The sequence below is a fragment of the Pan paniscus genome, chromosome 12, assembly GCF_029289425.2.
Source record: "Pan paniscus chromosome 12, NHGRI_mPanPan1-v2.0_pri, whole genome shotgun sequence".
Taxonomy (NCBI): domain Eukaryota; kingdom Metazoa; phylum Chordata; class Mammalia; order Primates; family Hominidae; genus Pan; species Pan paniscus.
In genome coordinates, this window is record NC_073261.2 from 80,383,809 (window position 1) to 80,410,179 (window position 26,371).

Consider the following 26,371-nt stretch of genomic DNA (forward strand, 5'->3'; position numbering starts at 1 on the left):
AGAGCATCATTTACCCACTTGCTGCAGTTCAGGGTTATGGGTGGGTGGAACCTCTCCTGGTAGCTCAGGGTGCCAGCGGGGAACCACCCTGGACAGGACCCCATCCCATGGCAGGGCACACTTACGCACACCCACACTCAGATGGGGACCATTTAGACACGCCAGTTCTCCCGATGTGCATAGCTTTGGGATTTGGCAAGAAACCGAAGTCCCTGAAAAAAAACTCATACAGGAATGGGGAGAAAGTACAAACTCCACATAGTCAGTGGCCCTGGCCAGGAATTGATATTTTTCTCATTAACGTTATAAAGAAATGACATTGAACAAAATTAGGTTATTCAAAGACCTGCTGTATACACACATATTTAATGTTAAAGACATTTAAGTCTTAGTTTGCATTATGTCAATGCCAAATAGGTTATTTACATGTTGTACTCAGGTTGATGTTACAGAGAGAAATAAAAATAGAAGGAGGCAGTTCTGCTGCAGAGAGCGCAGCACCATCACTGGCCAGCACTGGGCAGAGCATGCGGTCCATTCACTGCTAACATCAGCTGGGAGGAAGCCAGGCACTTACCAGCCACCTGCGACCCCCGATGCAGAATGTCTACGAGACGCCCTCAGATACTGTAGAACCCTAGAAATCATTTGGCTGAAGAATATTTAGTGACAAGGAAAATAGCTCTACTATATTACTAAGTGAAACAGTTTACATACAGTATGATACTGATGTTATAAATACATATGTATGAACAGACACGTACTTTTCTAAAACTGGAATGATACACATCGAAATGTTAGTAGTAGTCACGTGAATTGTTCTTATTTTCTTTTTTGTCCTCTTGTGACTTTTCCAAAATTTCTACAATTAATAAATAATCTTTGTGATTAAAACACAATTTACAAAAGAAGATCAGGCCAACAGTTTCTGAAGGAAAATAAAGCACTGAGTTCTGGGCACTGTATAGAGGCCAGAAGGGCTTTTTTTTTTTAATTTTTTTTTTTTTGAGATGGAGTTTCACTCTGTGGCCCAGGCTGGAGGGCAGTGGCGGGATCTCGGCTCACTGTAACCTCTGTAGAGGCCAGCAGTTTTATGCTCCCATGAGGCTTCAAGTTCACAAGGCCGGGACTCCTACCTACCTTTCCCCACACCTGTGTTCCTCAGCAGGCAGCATGGCGCCCCATGATGCCCCATGGCACGGCACATAGCAGGTGCTCAGTAAGCAATGGCTAAACAGACAAGTGTGAGGGCCTCATCCTACTCCAGCCCATTTTGGATCGTTCCTGTGCCCATGCCCCCTTTTTCCTCCTTTCTCTCTTACACTTTCAGAAAACAGAAACATTTCCAGAAACAGGCTGATCAACCCTGCTCCTCTTGCCAGCTTAAGGGACACTAATATTTTTTAATCCCAGCCTCATTGAGTTCATGTAAAATAGAGCTGACACCCTTTCAGACCCTTTTTCATGTGTGTGACAGGAATTGGGGAAGAGGGGATTTGGAGGTGAGGCTATTTGAAGTGAAGAATTTGGACAGGAGGACAGAGAAGGAGACAGAAATACATGGTGAACAACAAAGACTGTTGGGAAACCTTTATTCCAATCTGGGTTCTGTTGCAAACAAATTATAAGACTTGACTGGGCCTTGGTTTTCTTATCTGTAAAAATGAGTGACCACAAATCACTAGGGAAATGCAGATTAAAACTATAATGAGATACTACCTCACACCCATCAGAATGGCTACTATCAAATAAAGAAATAAGTGTTGGGCAAAGTAATAGAGAAATCAGATCAGAACCCTGGTGCACTGTTGATGGGAATGTAAAATAGTTCAGTCATTATGGAAAACAGTATAGCGGTTCCTCAAAAAATTAAAAAGAGAATCACTATATGATCCAGGAATCCCACTTCTAGGTATATAGCTAAAAGAATTGAAAGTAAGACCTCAAAGAAATATTCAGACAACCATGTTCACAGCAGCATTATTCATAGTAGCCAAAACGTGGAAGTCAAAATGTCCATCCATAGATGATAAGTGAAATGTGGTATTATACACATGATGGAATAGTATTTGGCCTTTAAAAGGAAGGAAATTATGACATACGTTACATCATGGATGAACCTTGAGGACATTCTGCTAAATGAAATATACTAGTCACAGAAAGACATTATTGTATGATTCCACTTACAAGAGGTACTTAGAGTAGTCAAGATTATGGAGACTGACAGAGTGGCTGTTGCCAAGGGCTGTGGGGAGAGGAAATAGGAAGGTACTGTTTAATGGGTATTGAGTTTCAGGGTTGTAAGGTGAAAAGAGGCATGGAGATGGAGAGGGGTGATGGATGGACATTATGAATGCATTTAATACCACTGAACTGTACACTTAAAAACGGTTAAGATGGCACGTTTTATATTTTGTGTATTTTACCACAATAACAAATTCCGAAAAAAAAAAAAAGGGGGAGTGAATAACCATAGAGTATGGTAGGTGAATTCATAGAGACATCATTAGGCAGATATAAAATGGCTGATCTAAGTCAGGGCTTTTTTTCTTTCTTTTTTTTTTTTTGAGACACAGTCTAGCTCTATTGCCCCAAGCTGGAGTGCAGTGGCACGACCTCGGCTCACTGCAACCTCTGCCTCCTGGGTTCAAGCGATTCTCCTGCCTTAGCCTCCTGAGTAGCTGGGATTACAGGTGCCCGCCACCATGTCCGGATAATTTTTGTATTTTTAGTAAAGATGGGGTATCATCAAATTTGTCAGGCTGGTCTCGAATTCCTGACCTCAGGTGATCCACCTGCCTCGGCCTCCCAAAGTGCTGGGGTTACAGGCATGAGCCACTGCACCTAGCCAGTCAGGGCACTTTTAAAAGCAAAGGTCCTATTCAAATGTAAGGTTTCCTTATATGCAAAGAGGTTACATGAAGCTGCAGCAGTTAGATTAAGAGCCAACACGTCCTTCTCTGCCCCTGGGACACATGAGCATTAACAAACTCCACAACTTTTCCTTTATCATACGGAATGAATCCTGTTATGCTTCAAGACCTGGGTGAAGTTGTCTTGCTCCATGAAGCCTTGCTTGATCGTGGAAACCAGTGACGATCTTTCTCTGACCGGCCAGAGAACTGCCAGCTCATCTACACAGACACACGCCACCACACACATACACCCCTGCATTCCTTCACAAGAGAGTAGAGCTTACCCCTCAACTTGTTTGACCAAAGGCCCTGCCATAAAAGTCTTGTCACATCTTGCAGTGATTTGCACACCATAGGTGCTCACTAAAGATGTGTTAATTGGCTGATCAGAATAAATGGCATTGCTGTCCAGCCCACTATCAGGCAAAGATGGTCTTCAGAAGTAAAGAGATGGAGTTCCCTGGAGTCTGATTCTATTAATAACTGATTCTGCCAACACTAAGCCTGTAACCTCTACCACGGATCTCATTTCGCTAAAATCCATTGCAAATTACTGAGGCTATCTCTGCTTGTAATCTGTTATTGGCAAGCATACTGATTCCCAGGTGGCTGCCTGACCCACAAACCAACTCATTGTGTTGAGCATCTCAATCTCTTCTCGAAAAGCACTCACCAAACCTGCTCACACACTCTCCAACTCCTTCGGAGTAGTAGTGGTGTTGCCTCAGGCAGACAGTGTGGTCTAGCAGGAAAGAGACCAATCCTCAACGGCTCTGTCAGCTTGTTTAGATTTAATCTGACATAGCTGTCTCTTTAGAACAAAATCTACCAATGGCCTAATTTTTACTTTGTTTTTTTTTTTTTTTTTGGTTTAGTGTTTCTGTTCTTCAGAGTTGAGTTCCTTGAAACGACACTTTTGCTCCTAGGTTGTTAACGCTCCTTTTCTCTGTTCTCCCCATGCTCACACAGATGATTCAAACGCATTTGAAAAACGTCTCCAGTTGCTTTGTAACGATGTTTCCATGCTGCATTTTCCCTAGGGCAGCAAGGGAGATTGGCTAAGGGAGATTCTCTAGTTCACCCTTTGTTTCCTTTGCAGCAAAGCCCTCCAGAATTTGGCTTCCCAGGCCTGGCAGGAAATGCCAAAGGGTGGGGGATGGGTAGAATTGTGTAGAGATGAAATTTTTAAAGAGGAAAAATCATGAAATTATTCAAGACAGGTTTTGTGGGATCCTGTTGGAGAGAATGGTTTCAACAATGGGGGTCATAAATACAAACGCACAGACTCTAAAAATCTGGGAATTTCATTTCCTGTAACTTCCAGAAAAAAAAAACAAAACTACCTCTCAGTGGTTCTCCTATCCCTTGTAGTCAATGCCTGAATGGGAACCTGGGAACTGGGAGAGGCAATTCCAAAAGTCACTTCCCCCCCAAACCCTGACCAAGCCCCTAAGTTTTAGAGCCTAGCAGTCCAATAAGGAGGGCTCACAGCATTACCTCCCTCCTCTACCGATAGGCATCTGATCTTGTAGATGCAGGAATCTTGTCTCCTTATTTTCCAAATACCCTCCCTTTCTCCTCTTCCTTCTTTGCTCTGGTTCAGCCATTATCATTTCCTTGGAAGAAGTAGGAGATAGCATTGGTTGGGAGTTCAAGCATTGGAAAAATAATACAAATGAGATTTGGAAATAATTTCTAGGTTTCAGCAGCCATGTCTTTACCCCTACCCTCTTGCAAATGCCACCCATGCTTCCAGGTCCAGGGTAGGTTCTACCTCCATCAGGAAGCCTTCCTGACTGCCTCCTTGCATGTCTATCTCTCTACTAGACAGTAATTGGCATGAGTTCAGAGTTGGTATCTTTTAGCTTTGTAGCCCTAGAATCTAGCACAGTGTCTAGCACATAGATGCTTAACAATAAAGACTTGTAATGGAAACAATTATAGGCCATAATTTTTTTAAAGCAAGAAACAACTGTGGGTGTATAAAAACATTTTTTTTCTCACATGCAAGAAAATATTAAACACTACTGACAATGTTACCCACTTAAAAGTCACCTAGAATTTTTAAATATAAAAATTTTGGTCTTTCATTCACATCAACAGATACAGTTCTTTGTGGCTATGCCAATTTTGATAAGCACCCTACCTTTATAAAATAAGAATTATGTCCAGGGATTTTTAGTTGTAAGAGGGAGGACCTGGGATGAATGTGGCTACTTGATCTTGACTGGAATTAGAAGTCCTTTATTCCTCTTTCTGTACTTTATGTTTTGACAGTAAATTAAATCAAGTTTGGTAGAATTCCCTACATGGTTCAGGTTACTCTTGCATCCCAAAGACACACTGGTTTGAATTTGACTGAAATTAAAACCACTGGCTTAATTTATTGTTCTGTCTGCTTTTTCTCACTAGCCCTGGAAAGGTGGAGCCATTTTATTTGCTTTTTGCCTTTCTAGATCCCATAGAGACGGATGGAGCACATGAGCCAAGGGTAGGCGGGCTCAGTAAAGAAAAGCCCAAATCTCTCTTCAGCTGTAAGTTGGCCCTTCACTGGGCTGCACTGACCAGACCTGAACCTGACTATGTCATCATGACTGATGCCAATGGGTTCATATGACCATTGCCATGGGTCACCATATTAGATATGGTGACATCACTTTACACACTTCTGAGTCTTTCCAGGCAACTTGTATGTAGTGTGCAGTCTGAAGCAATGTGTAATCTCTCAGAAGAAGTTCTCAAAGGAATGTTTCCAAAAGGATCATTTTTTTCCGATACATTGAAAAATAAAGGCTCACCTAAAAATAATTAAACACGACTTAACATTATTGCTGTTCTGTATGTCATAATTAAACAAGCATGAAAGAAATCTTAATAGGATTGCAATCGGGTCTTTGTGTTCCTGAATGGTGTATTAGAGTCTTAGTGGAAACCAGGTTTAAGGTGGCTCAGAGGAACTGTCCTCTGTTTTCAGGAAAAGTGAAACTCAATCAAGACTGAATTCTGTGGCAACCAAACCCAGCTGCTATTCCCAAATCCTGTCCAAATCCTCTCTACCTTTCAAAGCCTGGCTTGATCGCACTTCTTCCACTAGATCGTAGGGAAGACCCCCTCCCCTGAGTCTTCTTGGTTTGAATACTCCCATCTAGAACATAACTATCAATGCTGTTTGCTACTCCCTCTTAGCTTGTGGAATTTAGAATAACCTCCCAATCTATTATCAGTGAATCCTTCCACTTGAGAACTGTCTTCCTTTGGTTAATAACCCCAGCATCTACCTCAGAGTCAGGTGAATAATAGCTACTCTTTAAAACTATGATAAACTGTTGGTTTGTCATAGGCAAAGTCACATTTTTAAAAAGTTAAGTTGAAGGTTTATAAGCTGATTCTTCATCAGGTTCCTTTCATAAGTAAGTTAAGATCCTTCTATGAGGTTAAAATATGATTCACTTTAGAAAAATTCAGTGAATATGCATCTGTTACATAAAGCAAAATATTCTATGAAATTGAGGTGGCATGAGAGAGTTGGTGCAAAGCTGCTCCTGTGACTGTGGCTGCCTGACAGTGGCCTGAGAAAAGATAGTAAATATCTGAACTATAGAGGAAGTTCCTTCTCTGCCCATCCTCACCCTACAGCCATCCATGACAACATCCATGTTAGTTTGATCATTGTTCTGCCATAAAAGAAATCCCTGGTGTCATTCAACACCATTTTGTGCTCCAAAAGCTGCCATATGATGAGGAATCCTTAGCCTTGATATTCTACAATGCACAAAGGAGAACACTGCTGACATTGAAGACATCCATTCCCACTCCCTCACTCATTCACCAAGCTGACCTTCAACTGTGGCTTCCCATGATCCACCATGTACAGGGGCTCCATAGAGCCCTCACAACTAAACTGGACCCCTCCTAGGATGTTGGGCCTCTTGATAATGGTGTAAAGAAAACTTGCCAGAGTGGCTCCCTGCCTGGAAAGCCACCTCAGATAGTGAGAGAGAGGGCTACCTGCTGGGGACAGGGGAAGTGGGAGGGTTCCTCCAACAGAAGGGACCCTGTGCTGGATCAGGCACAAGAAACTAGCAATGTGAATCAGAGCAAGGCCCCACTACCTTGGGAGTCCCAGAGACTAGATGAGATGCCAGGTCTGACTCTGCCAAGATGGAGTGCCTATGAGCAAAATAGTTTTACTTCTCTGAAACCCAATTTTCTCACTGGTACCAAAAGGAAAGAAAAGAAAAAAAAAAGGAAAAGAAAAGAAAGGAAAAGAGAGAGAGATAAAGAAAGATAAGGTGACTTTGAAAAAAATCTTCCAAGTCTTTGATTCTGTCTGTGGGTACCTGTCAAGTGTGAGGCCCTGTGATAGGGACCATGGAAAATACAAAATATGATACATTTCTCATGAATCTAAAATTATGCTCTAGTGGAAAAAAGAAGAAAGTTAACTCCATCACTGAGTCTCTATTATGCAGGATTCTGTACACACACAAACCCATAAATATTAGGCATTACACAACACACATGAAAAATGAGAAGAGCTAGTAATTCTTATACTTGTTCAGAAAAAGGGATAGATTCTTATTAAATAGTGGTCTCTGAGGAAAGTTTCATAGACAAAGAAATATGTGTCCATCTTGAAAGATAAGCAGAATGATTTCCAGATTTTCAGACGATATTTCTTATTCTCCTGAGAGATCAGAAGGATAGGAAAAATTCCACTGGATCAGGGTTCCTCAGTATGGAATGGGCATTGTGTGTGTGTGGGTGCATGTGTATGTGTGTGTAAGAGAGAGATGGGGGACCCTGGGATCAAATAAGTTCGGAAAAGTAGATTAAACAAAGGTAATTTTGTTTTCATTGCAGGTCTCCTCAAGGATGCTAATAAACATACGTGTGTTGAGACTAAGAGAGGTTACGTTTGCAGTGACTCCAACTATGGGTCACAGAGTCCTTTCTTCTTACAGCTGCTCAAGTGATTGGGGTTCTGAGAAATCCTCTTTGGGAAACAGTGTACCAAAGATAATGTAAACTCCATGAGGTCAGGGACTAGTCTAGTTCACCACTGTATCTCCAGCACCTGGCATGGCATCAGAAACACGGGAAGGATTTAATGAAATATAATAAAAGAAAAGTTTGCCAAATGACTCAATGAATAACTATTGAATTTTAAGTGGAAAAACTGGCATTCAAAATGACATGGAGATGAGAATACACCCAGAAGCAAGGTATCACCTCTCCATGATGTCACCCTCAGGGTCTGGGTTCCACATAAGCCACAGCTAGGAGTTTCAGGTGATGTCTGTCTTTGCCTTCTCAAGAAGCAAAATACTACAAACATCCATAATGATCCTAAAAGACTTTAACTCCTCCCAACCCCTCAAAAAGGATAACAAAATTAGAGCTTCATGAAGAACATTGCTGTTTCTTTACTAAAAACAGGTAACAAATCAGTTAATAATACTCGAGTCAGACTCTACCATGGAGTTATGGATTATCTTTGTTTCTTTACTGCCACCTTCTGGTTCCCAGACACCTATGTGGTAAATTAAAAATGCTGCCTTATATTTGTGTTTCACTATGAAATTTTAAGCATTTGTTCACATCCTTTATTTCAGATGACATTACACAGATTAGAAGAGATTAAGGTGGCCTTTACTCTTTTTCATATGACATGAAAATAACTTAGAAGTTAAGTGATTTGATTAGTGATAGAAAGTTAGGAGCAGAGCAAGGACTAACCACACTTGTTGGTTTTTCCAATGAGCAAACAGTGAGTTTAGCCATTTGGCTTTGTCCAACTCTGGCTGCAAAGAATTCTACAGCTCTCTCATCCCTTCACAAGCACAACCTTGAATGGAAAATCCTGTGCTCTAAAAAAGACGCTGTTCAAATACATCCTGATCTTTTCAAGGGTAAAACCCATCCCACTTTACAAAGTCTTTGAGAGAACAATGTAGAGGGTCTAAAATTGGTATTTTATCTGATAGTCAAGATGCCCCAACATGGCAGCCAGCCAGCTTCTTCCTAACATACCTTGGTCTGGAAGCAGCAGTAGAGTTGGGTAAGGTACGGGTGTTTCCGTGCCAGAGCCAAAATCCTCTTCTCTGTCATTGTGCAGTCCACGTCATCATCCTGAAGGATGACGTCCTTCTTTAAGACCTTCACAGCATATACTTCATCTTTGCCCTTGAGTTCTGCCAACATGACCTGCAATCAATCAATTGCCTCCATCAATCTATGCATGTATGGAATAAAAAGAAGAAGTATAAGCTAATACCAAATACTTCAAAAACGAATTCTGTTTTTTTCTTTAATTTTAAATATTATAACAAGCCTGGTGTGGTGGCATGCACCCAAGATACTTGGGAGGCTGAGGTAGGAGGATCATTTGAGCCCAGGAGTTACAGATCAGCATGGGCAACATGGCACGACCCCCTCTCAAGATGTATACGTAATGTTTAAGAAAACTTCCTATTCTACAGTTACTACTGTTCTACAGTTACTACATTCTAATAGTTACTACAATTTATTTATTTTTGATCTCTGGCACAATGCCCAGGCATAGAAAAGAGAAGTTCAATGCACATCTATTGAATGGTTATTCATATGTTTATATGTGTTTGTCATACTTACAATTACAGTACACCAAATATTTTTACAGTTACAGTACAGTAAAATAATGTAACTATTTTTAACTGAACATTATCTTACAGACATTCTCCATATGGTCTCCATTATTATCACGGTTGCTTATACTCAATTCAAGTAAATATAATTTATTTAACCATTTCCCTCAAATTAGGCACTTCAGTTATATCTAATCATTAAGTATTATATAAGTTGCATTGAGTATTTTTGTACACAATTAAAACAATTTCTCTTGGATTACATTTGTAAGATGGAAACCCTCATAAGTAGATTAAAGGGTGAAGCATTTTGCACATTTCCTATTTTCAGAAAGGATGTGTGATACAATGTGCCACTAGCAATGTAGAAGTGTTGGAGTTTCATGGTGACTTACCAATACTGAGTAGTTTCACTTAAAAAGTATTTTTGCTCACTTAATAGGTGTGAAATGTTACCTTGATGCTATTTTTACTTAAAATGAAACTTTAAAATTAACTGTTTTCTGACTGTATTTCTTTTCGTGTAAATTATTCACGTCTCCTTTGTCTAATTATGCTGCTATCATATTAATTTCTTACAAATTTATACACATATGATATATAAAGATACTAACCCTTTACTTTCTGTAAAAGGTTTTCTAAGCCTGTTTTATAATTTTCTGTTATTTTATTCTATTGAAAAGAATCATGTATCTTTATGTGGTTGAATCTGTCCTTGTTTGCCTTTATGGTTTCTTTTATAACTCTGAAGCTGGAAACGTGATTCCTTTTCAAGAGAGCTAATTAACAGTTCTATGTTCTTAAAGTGTTACTATCATTTGATATTTTTGCACTCATTTACCTACAAACGTCACAAGCCTTTCTCTTCTTAAATAAGTAACTCCTAAGTACAGTATTCCAATGTAAGTCATCAAAGCTAAAAAGCAGCCATCAGAAACTTAATGAGGGAATTCATGATGTTAACCTGAAGACTTTTTGTCGCCCACGTATTTTACAGACTCCTTAAAACTGGCTCAAACTTTGGCTGTGATTTTTCCTAAGAGATAACCGAAATGCTCCAAAGTCATCTAAGTTCCCATTCTGCCTACACTATATGAAAACCTAGAATCTCGGAGTCTTGCTCAAAATTAGACCACATCCTGTTCACGTCCCAGAGTTATGCCTAACCAGAGGACCTCTTTTTATTTAGTCAGTCTCTAAAGAATGTAATTGCTTCAGCTTTTGCCATTTAAGTAAACCCCAGTTACCTTCCCACCAGAGTGGTATCAGGGTGAGATAGGGGCAGGTGAGACGGCTGGGAACCAGGTGGGATGGGTCAGCTGACTGACCTACAGGCTGCTGCTTTCCAGAGTCCAGGACATGCCAGGGCATGTGATCCCAGGAGCTTCCTGGTCCCCAGAGCAGGACCTCCCAGAACTTCTCAGGGGGTCCCAGAAAGGTGACTCCCAGGCTTAGCTCTGAACAGAACCAGGGAACAATCAGAGATCTCAGGTGAAATGCAAACAGCTTCCTCTGCTCCCTGCCCCTTCATCTTCTTTCTAAATGAACAGGAGTTAATTTTTCCATCTCACCCAGCCATCGGAATGGTGGCTGATCACCTTTAGTGCTTTACTGAGCATACTAAAGGCCACACCCCACACCACTGTGTTCATCTCAGTGGGAACAGGATATAGAGAATGGCACCAAGGGCAGAGGACCCTGATCCAAGGCATGAGATGATTATTCCCATTTTCTTGCCACGTGTAAAGGATAAACAGAACATTTATTACATGTCAGAAAGATCAGTTAAATAACATTTACCTTCCAAAGTAATGCATGCTAAATTTGCTTTAAACCCTAGGTTTACTGAGGGCAGAGATTCATTCTCAAAGTCTTCATAACAAATTAAAAACAGAATTTCAGCTGATCTCTGAAGGAGGGAAGACATGTATTGATACTACTATTGATTTGGAACACTGAGCATTTAAAACTTTCCAAAGTGCTTTCCATGTACCATCTCACTTGATTCCTGTCCCCATTCAACAAATTAGAAAAACTGAATTCCAAAGAGATTAAATCACTACTTGAAAGTCTCATATAGCCAATTAATAGCAGAACCAGCGCTCCTATCTACTTGGCCTCAGGTCATTTGCACTTACAAAGAAGGAAAGAAAACCTAATGAGATCAGGCTGAAAGGTTCCTCTCTCAATCTTAGATCAAACAGACGAAACAATGCTAAGGAGTACAACAAAACCAGCAGTTCCACCCATGTGTGCCACAGACCTTGCCAAAGCTGCCTTTGCCCAACACCTTGATGAAGTTGAACTCATCCAGGCCCAGGCGCTTGGCCTGGCCTTGCCGGACTTCGCCATTCTCACCAGGGCTCATCAGCTGGCCATCAGGAGACGATGCTGCCCGGTGCTCCTCCCCTCGGTTGTCAAATGACAAGGCTTTCCGAATGTTGTTCTCAAGTTCTTTTATTTCTAGGGCCAAGGGGAACAAGAAATTGCATTAGTGCATACCTCTTAAGCCCGTTACATTAGGACTCAACACTCAGACTTTCCCCGGTAAGCTCTCAGTCCTCTTTCTGGTTCTTCACAACAACAGATCCAGTGTGACATCCCTTTGTATGTTCCTTCATCTGTTCACCACACTCTTATTGGCACCTAATGCGCAGCAGAGCTTAGGTATGCAAAGAGGAGGAGGACACAGTCCCTTCCCTGCCCTTGTCAACTCCAGATTACACTGGACCCGGCTGTCTCTCTGAAAGCCCCCTTTGGCTAGTAGCCTATTTCATTGTTCTAGGTAAAGCACACAAATCTGGGCCCTCTCTGGAATTCTGCAGAGTCACAGGTATCCTTCAAGTTTCCTTTGAAGATGAGAACAACGAATCAAGAACTGTCATCACAGTAATCACTGGTGATATAATTATTTCAACAACTGAGCCATCAGAACGGTGGCTGATCATTGAAGGTGGAAACCTTCATACCTTCTAAAAACCTTTACTCAGCCTTGTTGCCGGGTTTCTTCTAAATACCCATCTTACACAAGGTTATCTAACAAAATGAGCAATGGGCTTATTATTAACAAAAGAATTGCTTTCCCAAGTGACATGTTGCAAACTTATCTCCAATGGGGCGGGAATTTCTCAGTACAATTTCTCAACTACGAGACAGTCTTGTGCCCCGCTCTAGAGCTTATGACCTGAATTACCTGGGGGAGATAATGCTGGATGATCCTCTGACCTTTTCTATTTGAAGAAGCTTTACTGTTAGCAACTCATTCATCAAGACACGCACTCTTCTGTGTGGAAATGGGCATCTTGAGCATAATCCGATTTTAAATGATGCTTGTGAATAACTTGGATTATGGAAGGGGAACATAGCCTATTAACCCTTGGGAATCAGAATTAGGCATGAGTGATAGAAAGAGATCTTCAGCTTCTTTTCAGAAGGACAGAGTCCCATAAGGGCTTACTCAAGGAATCCGGAGATCTGTCCTAGATCTGGAGTTTGGCTCCTCTGAGACGTGTTGGGGAGGGTGAAGACGGGGAAAGCTGCTGAGTCTGCAGACACTCCCCTTGCCAATTCAGCAGTTATCCACCTATCACTTAGCTTGACTAAATAACTTTTAATCTCACAATAGAGCTAAAAGCCTCAGTTATTAAATGAATTTTGGAAGGCAAAACATAGTTGTTTGGGGACACCAAAGCTTGAAGAAAAGGTTTTTCTATGTGTTTTTACAAGGGAAGAAAAAGAAACTATGTCTTATTTCTGTTCTGTAATAATGTCGCTCAGAGGGACATCTGTGCTAACATCACTACTGGGAAATCCTGGCGTCTGTGTCAAGTGGGATGAGCAGAGGCCCTGGAGCCGCTGTATCCTGCCACTGTATCCATCCAATGGCAGAGCTCAGAGCCAGAGAGCATGCAGGGCAGGAGCCAGGCCTACAAACCCTGGTCTCTGAACTCTTACCTGGCGTCTCTTTTCTATATGACCCTGTCTCCCTGAAGCTCCCAAAGGGGATCTCAGCCTCAGAAAGGAACAGGTGAAAACCCCCAAACTGGTCTGGGAAAATAGCTACAAGTTCTGCAGCCCCAGAGTACATCAGGCTACTTATGAATGCTTCAAATCTCATTTGGAATGAGGTAGAGTATAAAGACACAGAAAGTTAATTGGAGTAGCACGAAGAGGGACTGAGACCAATTATTTTGTGGCCTCAGGGCTGGTGCATGACCCCCGAAGCTCTTTTATTTACTCCTGGGTAAGAAGGTCTGGGTCATGGTGGTGACCTCCAAGGAAGGTTTGATGGCAGGGTTTCTGAGAGTGTGTCCCTCAGCCAGCATGGGTACAGTCTTGCCCTTACCACTGACTTATCTCCAAACCTTGGGACAGAACTTTTCAACACTCTGACCTCCCACTTCCCACTCACTAACCTGGGGGACAGTAATGAAGCACCAACATAGAGTGGGTATGGGCATAAAATTAGGATAATGAATACAAAAAGGGATATAGAAAAACCAAGGCACCATTGTCAGGCTGTGATGGTTATTCCTCTTCTGCAGATGCATATGTCCCTTACCAGGCATATCTGATAATGGTCACGAGAGCAGGAGGTTTTGCAAGTGTAAGTCCCTCCTCAGCCTCAGCATTCTCGGATGGCTGCAGAATTATTATTGTGCAAATTATGTCTGCAGAACTTATTGTCTGAAGCATAGTCAGACAGAAGGAGATATCTGGAGCTGTAGAGGGGAAACAGGCCTAGGACTGGCCTCCTTCCCACTTCTTTTCTCAGTCTCTCCTCTAGCTTCATCTTTCTATCCTCACCCACCCAAAGGCCAGGATAGAAGACATCCTCCCTCACCCAGCCCCAAACTCAAGCTGATCTCAGGTTTTGGCTATGATGATGGGGGAGGGAGTGTCAAACTCAACTCAAGGGAGTGGTGTTGACAGGTCTAGGGCCAGGCAAGAGCTTTAAGAGAGGGAGCTGTACCCTTCTCTCTGCAGTACACTTGGAACCAGGGACAGAGGCAAGGGAAAACAGAGAACCATAACATCATACACTCGCTCTCCTCTTACCCTGGCCTGGAAGGAAATTAAGGCAGATATGGCCATGGAGTGCCCAGCCCTCAAGAAGGTCTTGGAGAATGAAAGAACTATTAAATCAACAGGCACCGGGTGTGTGAAAACCCACCAGGGCTGCTAGCTATTTCAGCTAACAAGCTCACTCTTGGTTAAAGAGGCCTCAGAGCTCCTTGGTCCATCCAATGGCAGAACTCAGAGGTCAGGAAGCAAATCTGAGGGTCTCACCCTGGTCACAAGGGGAGGTGGGTGCTGACTTGGATCGATCTTCCTCAGATGGTGAGCTTCCAGAAGCAGGCTGCGGGGACTCGGCACCAGCAATGAGCTAGAGAGGAGAGAAAGCAGGGACAGAGGCATCAGAAGGGAGGGTTTAGAGTTTTCTGATGTCAAAAGCATCAAGATGCCATATAAGAGCCATGAGAGTTCCCAGAGCAGCAGGAATTCAGTAGATCTCTGTCCTCTTGCAGCCATCGCCAAAGTAGCCAAAATGAAGTTCGATCCCTCTGTGACATCTGACCAGAGCAAGAACCACAAAAGGAATTTCAGTGCACCTTCCCTACATTCACAGAAGGATGATGTCTTCCCCTCATTCCAAAGAGCTGAGACAGAGGTACAATGTTTGATCCAACCCCATCCAAAAGGATGAAGTAGTTCGGGTTGTGCGAGGACACCATAAAGGTTAGCAAACTGGAAAAGTAGTCCAGGTTTACAGGAAGAAATACATCATCTACATTGGACGGGTATAGCAGGAAAAGGCTAATGTTCAACTATCCACGTGGGTATCTACCCCAGCAAGGTGGTTATCACCAGGCTAAAGCTGGACAAAGACTGCAAAGAGATCTTTGAACGGAAAGCCACATCTCACCAAGTAGGAAAAGAGAAGGGCAAATGCAAGGAAAAAACAATTGAGAGGATTCAGGAATAAATCTTACATATAACTTTCATTAAAAACTGCTAAAATTAAAAAAAAAGAGAGAGTGTTCCTAATACCCAGTGGTACTTGCTGAATTGATATTCTGAAAGCACAGACTCAAGGTTTCATTTGCCAATTTAAGGGAAGAAAACAAGAGACTTCAGTTTGTTCACTTTTAATTCTATCCAAATACAACTGACCTTTCTAAGCAAAGCTCACCCCATGTCTTCCATAACGTCCCCCTCCACCTATCCAAGCAATGCAAGTTATCTCATGCAAAGCAATGTGACACTTGTCTCTAACACCTGTTTGGCACTTATTTATATCTATTCAGCTTTTTATAGTTAGTATCTTTATGTATATATTGTGAGGTGTTCTCCACTTAAGTAGACTATAGGATACTTAAAGGTAAGACTCTGTCCGGCACTTTTATTGCCCCTAGTGACTTACACAAAGTAAGAAACATAATAGATGCTCAATAAATATTTTCAGATATATTGATGTTTGTTGGTAAATTTTAATAGAACACTTCCAGTGAGGTTTGTTCCTTCGCATAGATGCTGGCATATCCACTTTGAGTCTCCATTAACATCAGTGGTTTAGACTCAAAGATCACAAACACTTCTGCTCCCTTTTAGTACTAACTCTTGGTCTATCTGCTGTGCACACACATCCTTTCTGGATGATGGACTAGTTGCAAGGGGCAACACAAGGGCTACCAAAACACCAGAAAGTCTGATATTCCTGCAAAGAAGCCTTTGAGCTTCAGACCAAGGGCACTTCTCTCCCAACCTCTCATAGTGACTTGAGTTACAACTTGGCTTTTTCCAATTTTGGCATCAGAAGCATCCCAGCAATAAAAATATCAGGACTACAGTCCCTCAGCCTTCCACCCTGCCCCTTCTTGAATTTCTCCATGTTGGCTTCTTACCTGTTGGTTCTTCCAAATCCAAGACAAGGCAGACAATGTCTCACAGCTGGCATGACAACCCATGTAAATATAGCGCAAAGACAGCAGGTACTGAGTTTTCTTTCAAATGTTTCATGACAAAGATTCTGTCTTAATTTACTTCTAGACAAGAACAAAAACCACGTCTCCTGAAAAGGGCTCTCTCTAGAGCTTTTAAATGTGTTTGCATAACATTGTCATGACAGAGTGTTTGCTCAGCTTGCCTCTTCAGCAGGGCCCTAGCATTCTTGGGTACTGATACTCCGCTTGCAATTCCAGGGCCTTGGGTCAACAACTGAAGTCTTGTTTCCACCAGTGGAATTTACAAAGCTGAGAAGAGCCACCAAAAGCACAAAGTCTCAGTTATCTCAACCAGGGAGAAGAGAATTTTTTCTGCAACCCTTGCAAAACAGCTTTGCTTATTGAGAAAACAGGGTAGGAGAAGTTTAAGAAAATAAGAACCCTTCAACCTTTCCTATACAAGAGAAGCAACATGGAAGAGCCACGGGTAGCATCTAACATGACAAGATGACCAGGAAATGTAGGAAATGCCTTTAGAAGACATTTCAGGGCAAAATTTAGGGAGACTATTTAGGCAGAAGATTGCAGAGGTACCTAGAGTCAGACTTGCTTTTCTAGCAGGGGGCTTGAGGATGTTTGCCACTGGGCAATGAGGGCCACGCCCCACTGCACCCTTCACCCGGATTTTCTGCCCTGTTAACATGGTTCTAATTTTCTCATAACTTACTTTTCAAAGACCTCTTAAATTTTCTAGGCTAGGAGCCAGGGCTAAAGAAGAGCCTACAAATGAAATGCTACGGATGCCTTTCCCTCTGTTTACATCTGTGGGCCCTGACTTACCAAAATAACATTTTGGCAAATGGATCTCTTCTTACTGATATTTAGAATGTCACAGAGATAGAGACAGTTTTGGTCTCCAACGAATGGCCCAGATGTTTCATGTCGTGAGACATTAACAATATTCCCCAGGCAGCTCAGTGCTGGTATGATCACAAATCATCTTGGCTTCCTCCCTAGAAAAGAATGTGGTTCCAGTTCTTCACCCATTTATCTCCATTATAACGATACCAAGGGTGAAGTTCAGACACTGACATTGCTTTCATGCCAGTTCTGGAAGCAGATAAGTCCATTTCCTTGTATGGAGTTGTTAAGCTTTTTCTAGAAGGAATTTCAAATTCCTCATCTCAAAGTTTATGTTTCTTTGGCAAACGTAACCCTTGAGGCTTGCTGTGTTTTCAGTCCACTTTTGGAGCTCAAGAAGACATTAATGTTACCTGCCTGGCTTCTATCTTTGTTTTTTTCTTTAAGCACTGCAGTTTTGAGTAAAATACCTCAAACCCAGGAATCTTATTACCTCACTCCAGAGCACCCTCTGGAAGCCAGCACAGAAATGCTAGCCTGAAAAGGGCTCCAGAAACACCACCAAACAGCCAGTTACCTTTTTCCTTCTCTGGCCGCTGTTGGTGATTTTGTCTGGGGTAACGCCCAGGTCGGCCAGTACTTTGGCGATTCCTCTGGCATCCACTCCACAGTTGGGAGCCACGTTGGTCTCACATCGACGGTGAACATTCATTTTGCAGACTGTAAGGAGACATGGAGAAAAGACAGATAAGTGTTCATGGCCTAAGATGTTGCTTCTTTTCTTTGAGATTGTATTATATGTTCATGAAGTATTACATGTTCGTTTAAGATATAATTTGGAAAATACAGAAATATATATATATATATATATATATATATGTGTTCCATCATACAAAACCAAAATCATTCATTAAACCACCTTGCAGAGATAACCACCGTTTCTAGTACTTCATTCCAGCCATCCTTTCTACATATACTAAATATAGATAAGTAAGTAAATGTCACATTTATATTTCCCTCCAGGGAGTGGGAATCTTTCAGATCTCCAGTCTGAATTCAATGAATTCCTTTGTTTTTCCCTCTTCACTTAGTTGTCCTTGGTGTAAGACATCACAGGTGAAAACAACCTTCTCATTGAAGTCTGGCACCTAAGGGGCTTAGAAGTCAGCAGCACTCCATTCTAACAAGCAAAACGCTGAACAAACTACAAAATCAACAGCTCTTCCGAGATCCAGCAAGCGAAGTGAAGTCCTAGGGCAAACTGAAACTGCTGCTCCCAGAATTAGACAGCCAACCAGGCGAATACAGAGAATCGCAACTTACTGAAGCAGAAACCTCTGTAGGAACAATGCTGGGGTAGAAAAACTAACTGTAACCAACAAATGGGCTCAGAGCAGACAAGCCTGAGAGTCAAAAACTCTAAGGGGGACCCAGTCGTTGAGTTGATAGACTTTTGTACATTCAGTTGAGAGTCGTGCTCTTCAGGAGCTCAACTAGATTCTCATAGTAAATATGGAGAAAATCTCATGATTTCAGCGTGGGGGTTGGGGGTGGGGAACTTGGGGAGAGAACCATTTTTTAAAATAGCCCAGAGCACTCTGCTCTTCTTAACGAGGGCTTCTCTTAGGAGAAACTATTTTATCAGAGGTTGAGGGTTGTTTTTTTTTTTATCAGAGATTGAGGTTTTATCAGACCCCGACTGATCTGGGGACAAGGAAATCCCCAACTCCAGCCCACTCTAGCCATCCTGTCCTATCTAACGCCAGGGGAGGACTGAACAGCACTTGTGAGGTTCACAGCTCAAAGGCACAAATTCATGAAAACACCTAATCACAGCTCTATGTAATTCTTTCCCTCCCTCCACACGTTACTCACATTACTAACAGCCTGTTTACTGACAGCTCCTTTTACCCAGTATATAATGTCTGGCAAGAAAAAATTGTAAGGCATCCTAAAAGGCAAAGAAAAAAAAACCAAAAAAACCCCAAAAAACCAGTTTGAAGTGACAAGGCAAACATCAGAACTAGACTCAGATATCGCAGGGATGCTGGAATTATCTGACTTGGAATTTAAAACAACTATGATTAATATGCTAAGGGTTCTAATGGATAATGTACACAGCATGTAAGAATAAATGGGCAGTATAAGCAGAGAGATGGAAATGCTAAGAAAGAATCAGAAGAACTGCTAGAGATCAAAAACACTAACAGAAATGAAGAAAGCTTCTGATGGGCTTATTAGTAGTCTAGACATGGCTGAAGAAACAATCTCCGAGCTTCAGGATATATCCATAGCAGCTTCAAAAATGAAAAAATAAAGAGAACAAAGACTGGAAAAAATATCCAAGGATTGGGTGATAACTACAAAAAGTCTAACATATGCAAAAAGAGACTACCACTACGAGAAGAAAGAGAAAGGAACAGAAAAAAATATTAATATTTGATACAATGAGGACAGAGAATTTCCCAAAATTAATGTCAGACACCAAACCAAACCACAGCTCCAGGAAGCTTGAAGAACACCACACAGGATAAATGCCAAAAAGAAACAAACAAACAAACCAACAAAAAACTATACCAAGGCATATAATTTCTAAACTACAGAAAATCAACTATTTAAAAAATGCTGAAAGAAGTCAAAGGAAAAAAAAAAAGTTTTACCTATAAAGGAGGAAAAATAAGAATTACATCCAACCTCTCCTCAGAAACCATGCCATCAAGAAGTTAAATATTCAAAATGTTGAGATAAAAACCCCACCACCCTAGAATTCTCTACCCTGCAATATTATCCTTCAAAAGTGAAGGAGAAATTAAATCTTCCTCAGACAAACAAAAATGGAAGGAATTTATGGGCAGTGATCTGCCTTGTAAGAAATGTTAAAAGTAGTTCTTCAGAGAGAAGACAAATGATACAGCTCAGAAACTTGGATCTACATGAAAAAGAGAGCAGGTAAAGAAAGGTGAAGAAATAAGTGGAGGTAAAATAAAAACTTTTATTTTTATTCTTAATTAATTTAACAGCTAATGGTTTGCCCAAAATCATAATATTAATAATGTGCTGATTATGTATAATTATAGTATTTCATATATGCTAGGTATGCTTATGTGTAAGTGAAATAAATGATAGTAATGAGACAAGGATGGCAGGGAGGAATTAGGATAATTTTGTTATTATAAGGTACTTGTACTGTCATGAAGCAGCACAATATTATTTGAAAGTAGATTTGGATTTGTTGTAAATGCATACTGCAAACTCCACAGCAAGCACTAAAATAAGTAAAAAAGAAAGTATAAATGATACGCTAAGAAAGAAGAGAAACAATACGAACATATTAAATGCTCAATTAAAACCACAAAAGGCAGAAAATGAGTGGAAGACAAACATAGAAACAAAGAATAAGGGCAACAAATAGAAAACAGTACTAACTATAGTAGATATTAACCCAAGTATGTCAATAATCAATAATCATTGACTTCAAATGTCAGTGGTCTAAATATACCAATTAAAAGACAGATTGTTAGAGTGGATCAAAAAAAACAAGACCCAACTAACTATATGTTGTTCACAAGAAACCCACCTTAAAGACATATACAGATTAAAAGTAAAGACATAGATTAAGATATACCACGCTAACACTAAACCCAAAAAAGCAGAAAAGCTAAATTAATTTCAGACCCAGCAGACTTCAGAGCAAGGGAAGTTATTAGGGATAAAAAGGTCAATTCTTAAAAAAGACGTAATTTTTAACGTGTATGTACCTAAAACCAGAGCATCAAAGTAACTGAGGCAAAAACTGATGGTACTACAAGGAGAAACAGATGATGCTGCTATTATAGTTGGAGACTTCAGCACCCCTTTATTCAAAAATAAACAGATCTAGCAGGCAGAAACATTAATTGAATCAACAGCAACATTAATCAACAGCAACATTAATCAACTGAATCAACAGCAACATTAATCAACTGAATATAACTGACATCTATCAACAACTTCATTCGGTGACAGAAGAATACACATTCTTCTCAAGATATGAAGCAATCACCAAGAAAGACCACATTCTGGGCCATAAAATACACCTTAACACATTTAAAAGAATGGAAATCATACAATGTTGGCTTTAGACCACAATGGAATTAACCTGGAAATCAATAACAGAAAGATAGCTCAAAAATTCCAAAATACTTGGAGATTAAACACATTGCTAAATAGCATATGAGTGAGAAAAGAAATCTCAAGATAAGTTTTAAAATATTTTGAATTAATTAAAATACAACTTACCGGCCGGGTATGGAGGCTCATGCCTGTAATCCCAGCACTTTGGGAGGCCAAGGCAGGTGGATCACTTGAGGTCAGGAGTTTGAGACCAGCCTGGCCAACATGGCAAAACCCCATCTCTACTAAAAATACAAAAATTAGCCAGGTGTGGTGGCGCATGCCTGCAATCCCAGCTATTTGGGAGGCTGAGGCAGGAGAATCGCTTGAACTCGGGAGGCAGAGGTTGTAGTGAGCCGAGATCATACCACTGCACTCCAGCCTGGGTGACAGAGTGAGACTCTGTCTCAAAAAAATAAATAAATAAAATAAAAATAAAAAATGAAATAAAATAAAATACAACATCAAAATTAGTGGGATACAGCAAAAGCAGTGCTTCAAAGGAAGTTTATAGCATTGAATGCATATATTAGGAAAAACATTCTAAAAATCAATAATCTAAGCCTCTATCTTAGGAAACTAGAAAAAGGAGACCAAAGTAGCTTACTTAAATCCAAAGTAAGCAGGAGAAAAGAAATAATAAGAATTAGAGCAAAAATCATTTGAATTAAAAACAGAAAATCAATAGAGAAAAATCAACAACAAAAAGCTGGTTCTTTGTAAAGAGCAACAGACTCAATAAGCCTCTAGTAATGCTAGTGAGAGAGAGAGAGAGAGAGAAAGAGAAGACACAAATTATTAATATCAGAAATGAGAGGACATCATTATGGATCCCATGGGCATTAAAAGAATAAAAGACTATTATAAAGAATATTATGCCTATACATTTGATAACCCACACAAAATGAGACTAATTCCTTAAAATACACAATCTGCCAAAACTTACATAAGAAGACATACACAGTACAAACAGGCTTATCTTGTAAAGCAATAGAATCAATCATTAATAACCTTCCAAAACAGAAAGTACTAGGCCCAAATGGTGAATTCTGCCAAACACTTAAGGAAGATATTATATCAATTCTCTATAATCTCTTCTAGAAGAAAGAAACAGACAGAATATATCCTAACTCATTTTAGGAGGCCACCATTACCATAATATCAAAGCAAAGATATTATTAAAAACTACAGACCAATAACTTTTACAAATATGAATGCAAAAAATCTTCAACAACAATCAGCAAATTGAATCCAACAATTTATAAAGAGAATTATACATCATGACCAAGTAGGATTTATCCCAGGCAAGCAAGGCTGGTTCAACATTTGAAAAATCAACTAATGTAATCAATTATATCAATAGACTAAAGAGAGAAAAAAATCAAATAATTCTAACAATAGATGTAGACAAAGCATTTGACAAAATCCAAACCTATTTATGATAAAATATCTCAGCAACCAAGGAATTGAAGAGAATTTCCTCAACTTAATAAAGAACATCAACAAAAACCCTACAGCCAATTTCATACTAAGATCAGGAAAACAAAAAGGATGCTCCCTCTCACCACTCCTTTTCAACACTATACTGGAAGTTCTAACTAATGCAGTAAGACAAGAAAAAGAAATAAAAAGTATACTGATTGGAAAGGAAGAAATAAAACTATAAAACTATCTTTGTTTGTAGCTGATATGATTGTCTATGTAGAAAATCCAAAAGAATCAACAAAAAACTCCTGGAACCAATAATGATTATAGCCAGATTGAAGAATACAAAGTTAATATACAAAAGTCAATTGTTTTCCTATACACCAGCAATGAACAAATGGAATTTAAAAATAAAAACAATACCATCTATGTTATCATTCCCCCAAATGAAATATTTACATATAAATCTAACAAAATATGTACAAGATCTATATGAGTAGAACTACAAAACCGTTGTGAAAAAAATCAAGAACTAAATACATATAGAGATATACCATATTCATGGATAGAAAGACTCAGTATTTGTCAAGATGTCTTTCCAAACTCGATCTATATATTCAATGCAACCTTAATCAAAATCCCAGCAAGTTATTTATGGATATCGACAAACTCATTCTAAAGTTTATATGGAGAGGCAAAAGACCCAGGCAAAAGGCTAACACAATATTGAAGAAAAAGAACAAAGTCAGAAGACTGACACTACCCAATTTCAAGACTTACTATAAAGCTGAAGTAATCAAGACAATGTGGAATTGGCAAAACATCAATGGAACAGACAAATAGATCAATGGAACAGAACAGACAGCCCAGAGCAGACCCGCACAAATACAGCCAACTGATCTTTGACAAAGAAGCAAAGGCAATAAAATGGAGCAAAGACAGTTTTCAACAAATGGTGCTAGAAAAACTAGACATGCAAAACAGTGAATCTAGACACAAACCTTACAATCTTCACAAAAATGAATCCAAAATGGACTGTAGACCTAAATATAAAAGGCAAAACTATGAAACTCCTTGAAGATAATATAGAAGAAAATATAGGTAACCTTGGCTACACAGATAACTTTCTTGATGCAACACCATGATGCATGGACGTGATCCATGAAAAAAAGAGCTGATAAGCTGAACTTCATTAAAATAAAAAACTTTTGCTCTGTCCCCCACCTCCCCAAACTAAAACAAACCAAAACAAACAAACAAACAAACAAAACAAAACCACACACTGCCAATAGAATAAAAAGACAAGTAACAGACTGGGAGAAAGTGTTTACAAAAGACATATATGATAATATATGCCTATATTATCCAATAAAGGCAACAAACTCTTAAACTTAACAATAACAAAATGAATAACCCAATGGGCAAAAGACTTGAGCATACACTTCGCCAAAGAAGATATTCAGATGGTAAATAAGCATAGGAGAAGATGCTCCACTTCATGTGTCATTAGGAAATTACAAATTAAAACAATGAGATACCACTACACTATTAAAATGGCCAAAATACAAGAAGGTAACTGATAACACCCAATGCTATTCAGGATATGAAGCAACAGGAACTTTTTATTCATTGCTGGTAGGAATGCATAGTGGTCCAGCCACTTTGAGAGACAGTTTGGCAGTTTCTTACAAAACTAAATATACCATTACCATAAGATCCAGCAATTACACTACTGATATTTACCCAAATGAGGTGAAGAGTTATGTTCATATAAAAACCCGCACATGGATGTTTATAGCAGTTGTATTCATAATTGCCAAAACTTGAAAGCAAGCAAAATGTCCTTTAGTAGGTGAACGGATAAACTATGGTATATCCAGACACTGAAATATTATCCAGCCTTAAAAAGAAGTGAGTTATCAACTGTGAAAAGACATAGCAGAACATTAAATGCATATTGCTAAGTGAAAGGTGCCAATCTGAAAAGGCTATCCCCTGTATCATTCCAACTATAGGACATTCTGGAAAAGGTAAAACTATGAAAATGGTAAAAAAGATTAGTGGTTACCAGAGGTTAGGAGAGAGGGAGGGATGAAGAAGCAGAACATAGAGGATTTTTAGTGCAGTAAAACTATTCTGTAAGATACTATAATGGTAGATTCATGTCATTATACATTTGTCCAAAATCATGGAATGTACACCACCAAGAGTGAGCCCTAATGTAAACTATGGACTTTGATGATGATGTGTCAATGAAGGTTCACTGACCGTTAACAAATATACCACTCCGTTGCAGGATGCTGATGGTGAGGGAGGCCGTGCATGTGTGGAGGCAGAAGGTTTGTGGAAAATCTTTACACCTTTGACCTATTTTGTTGTGAACCTAAAACTACTCTAAAAAGTAAAGTCTACTAAAAATGTTTAAAAGCCAAAACTGTTCCTGGAGTGAAGCCAGGCAGGATGAGCAGCCAGATCTCCGTAATGCTCTACATAACCTGGTCACCGGTCTGGAGAGAGCCCCCCCAGACCAGCCTGGACAGTTCAACTGAGCTACTGAACCCAAGATACCCATTGGGCTAAAGGTGGGGGTGGGGTGAGGTGGTGGCAGGGTGGCTTTCTCAGAACAAAAACAAACAAGAAAACTCCAGCGCAGCCAGGCCATGGCACCGACTTGACTAATGGAGTTATCACTAATAACTCTGTGCCCAGAATTCTGTCCCCACTACCCTGCCTCATTGCATCAGCTGCCCTTTGATGCTCATTCACCACACCTGCTCCACCCACCAAACCCATGAAAGCTGTCTTCTGCCTCTCTGTGAAGTGACGGAAAGGAGAATAAAAGAGCCAAACTGAGAATTTCTTGAGAAGGGCAACTAACTTGTCTACATAACTTGACCACTAGCGCCCTCTGGTGTTGAAATGCCAGACCTGTCTGTCCTGACACAACAACTTGGGCTGGCAGGTCGGCAAAGGAGGTATCTTTTTTTGGTTTTGGTTTTGAGGACTTTGCCTTTTATTTTTAAAAAGTCTGCTATTTCCCCTGAGTTATGTAGTCATCTTAATATGTAAAAAAAATCTCAATCACACATCAGTTAGCATGCACGATGTGAGATAGTGACTTTGAAAGTGCTTTGAAAAGTCTGGAAATGCGAGGGCAAAGTGGTGAGGAAGGGGAGCTCCAGTTACTCTGGGCAGCCATAACGGGAGCATGATGGGCTCCTGGAGGCTGCAGGTGTCACTGGGAGGCCACAGACCAGCAAAGGACAGTGGGCGTCCCTGTTGGAACCAAAAGAAACCTGAGATGCATTTGCATTAATGTGGCCAAATGAACCACCCACCCCCACCCCTCACAACACTACTGGGGAGCACCAAGGCCAAAGGCCGTGAGCCCCAGCTGCCAATCCACTCCCAGCCCTAGGCTGCCCTTTAAGGCTTCTCTTTCCAGAAT

The 26,371-nt window shown here is 40.3% G+C and overlaps 1 protein-coding gene across 4 annotated transcripts in view; it reads right to left on the reverse strand.

The window, feature by feature from the left end:
• PRKCE (protein kinase C epsilon) overlaps nt 1-26,371 on the reverse strand; it is a 536,579-nt gene that overhangs the window by 169,624 nt on the left and 340,584 nt on the right. For all 4 annotated transcript variants that reach the window (XM_055108017.2, XM_003822657.6, XM_063594977.1 and 1 more), the window contains 4 exons: nt 17,924-18,066; nt 14,831-14,927; nt 11,805-12,004; nt 8,949-9,122 (listed from right to left, as the gene is read on the reverse strand). In XM_055108017.2, coding sequence (XP_054963992.1) covers nt 8,949-9,122; nt 11,805-12,004; nt 14,831-14,927; nt 17,924-18,066 — 614 coding nt within the window. The remainder of the gene's footprint in view (nt 1-8,948; nt 9,123-11,804; nt 12,005-14,830; nt 14,928-17,923; nt 18,067-26,371) is intronic.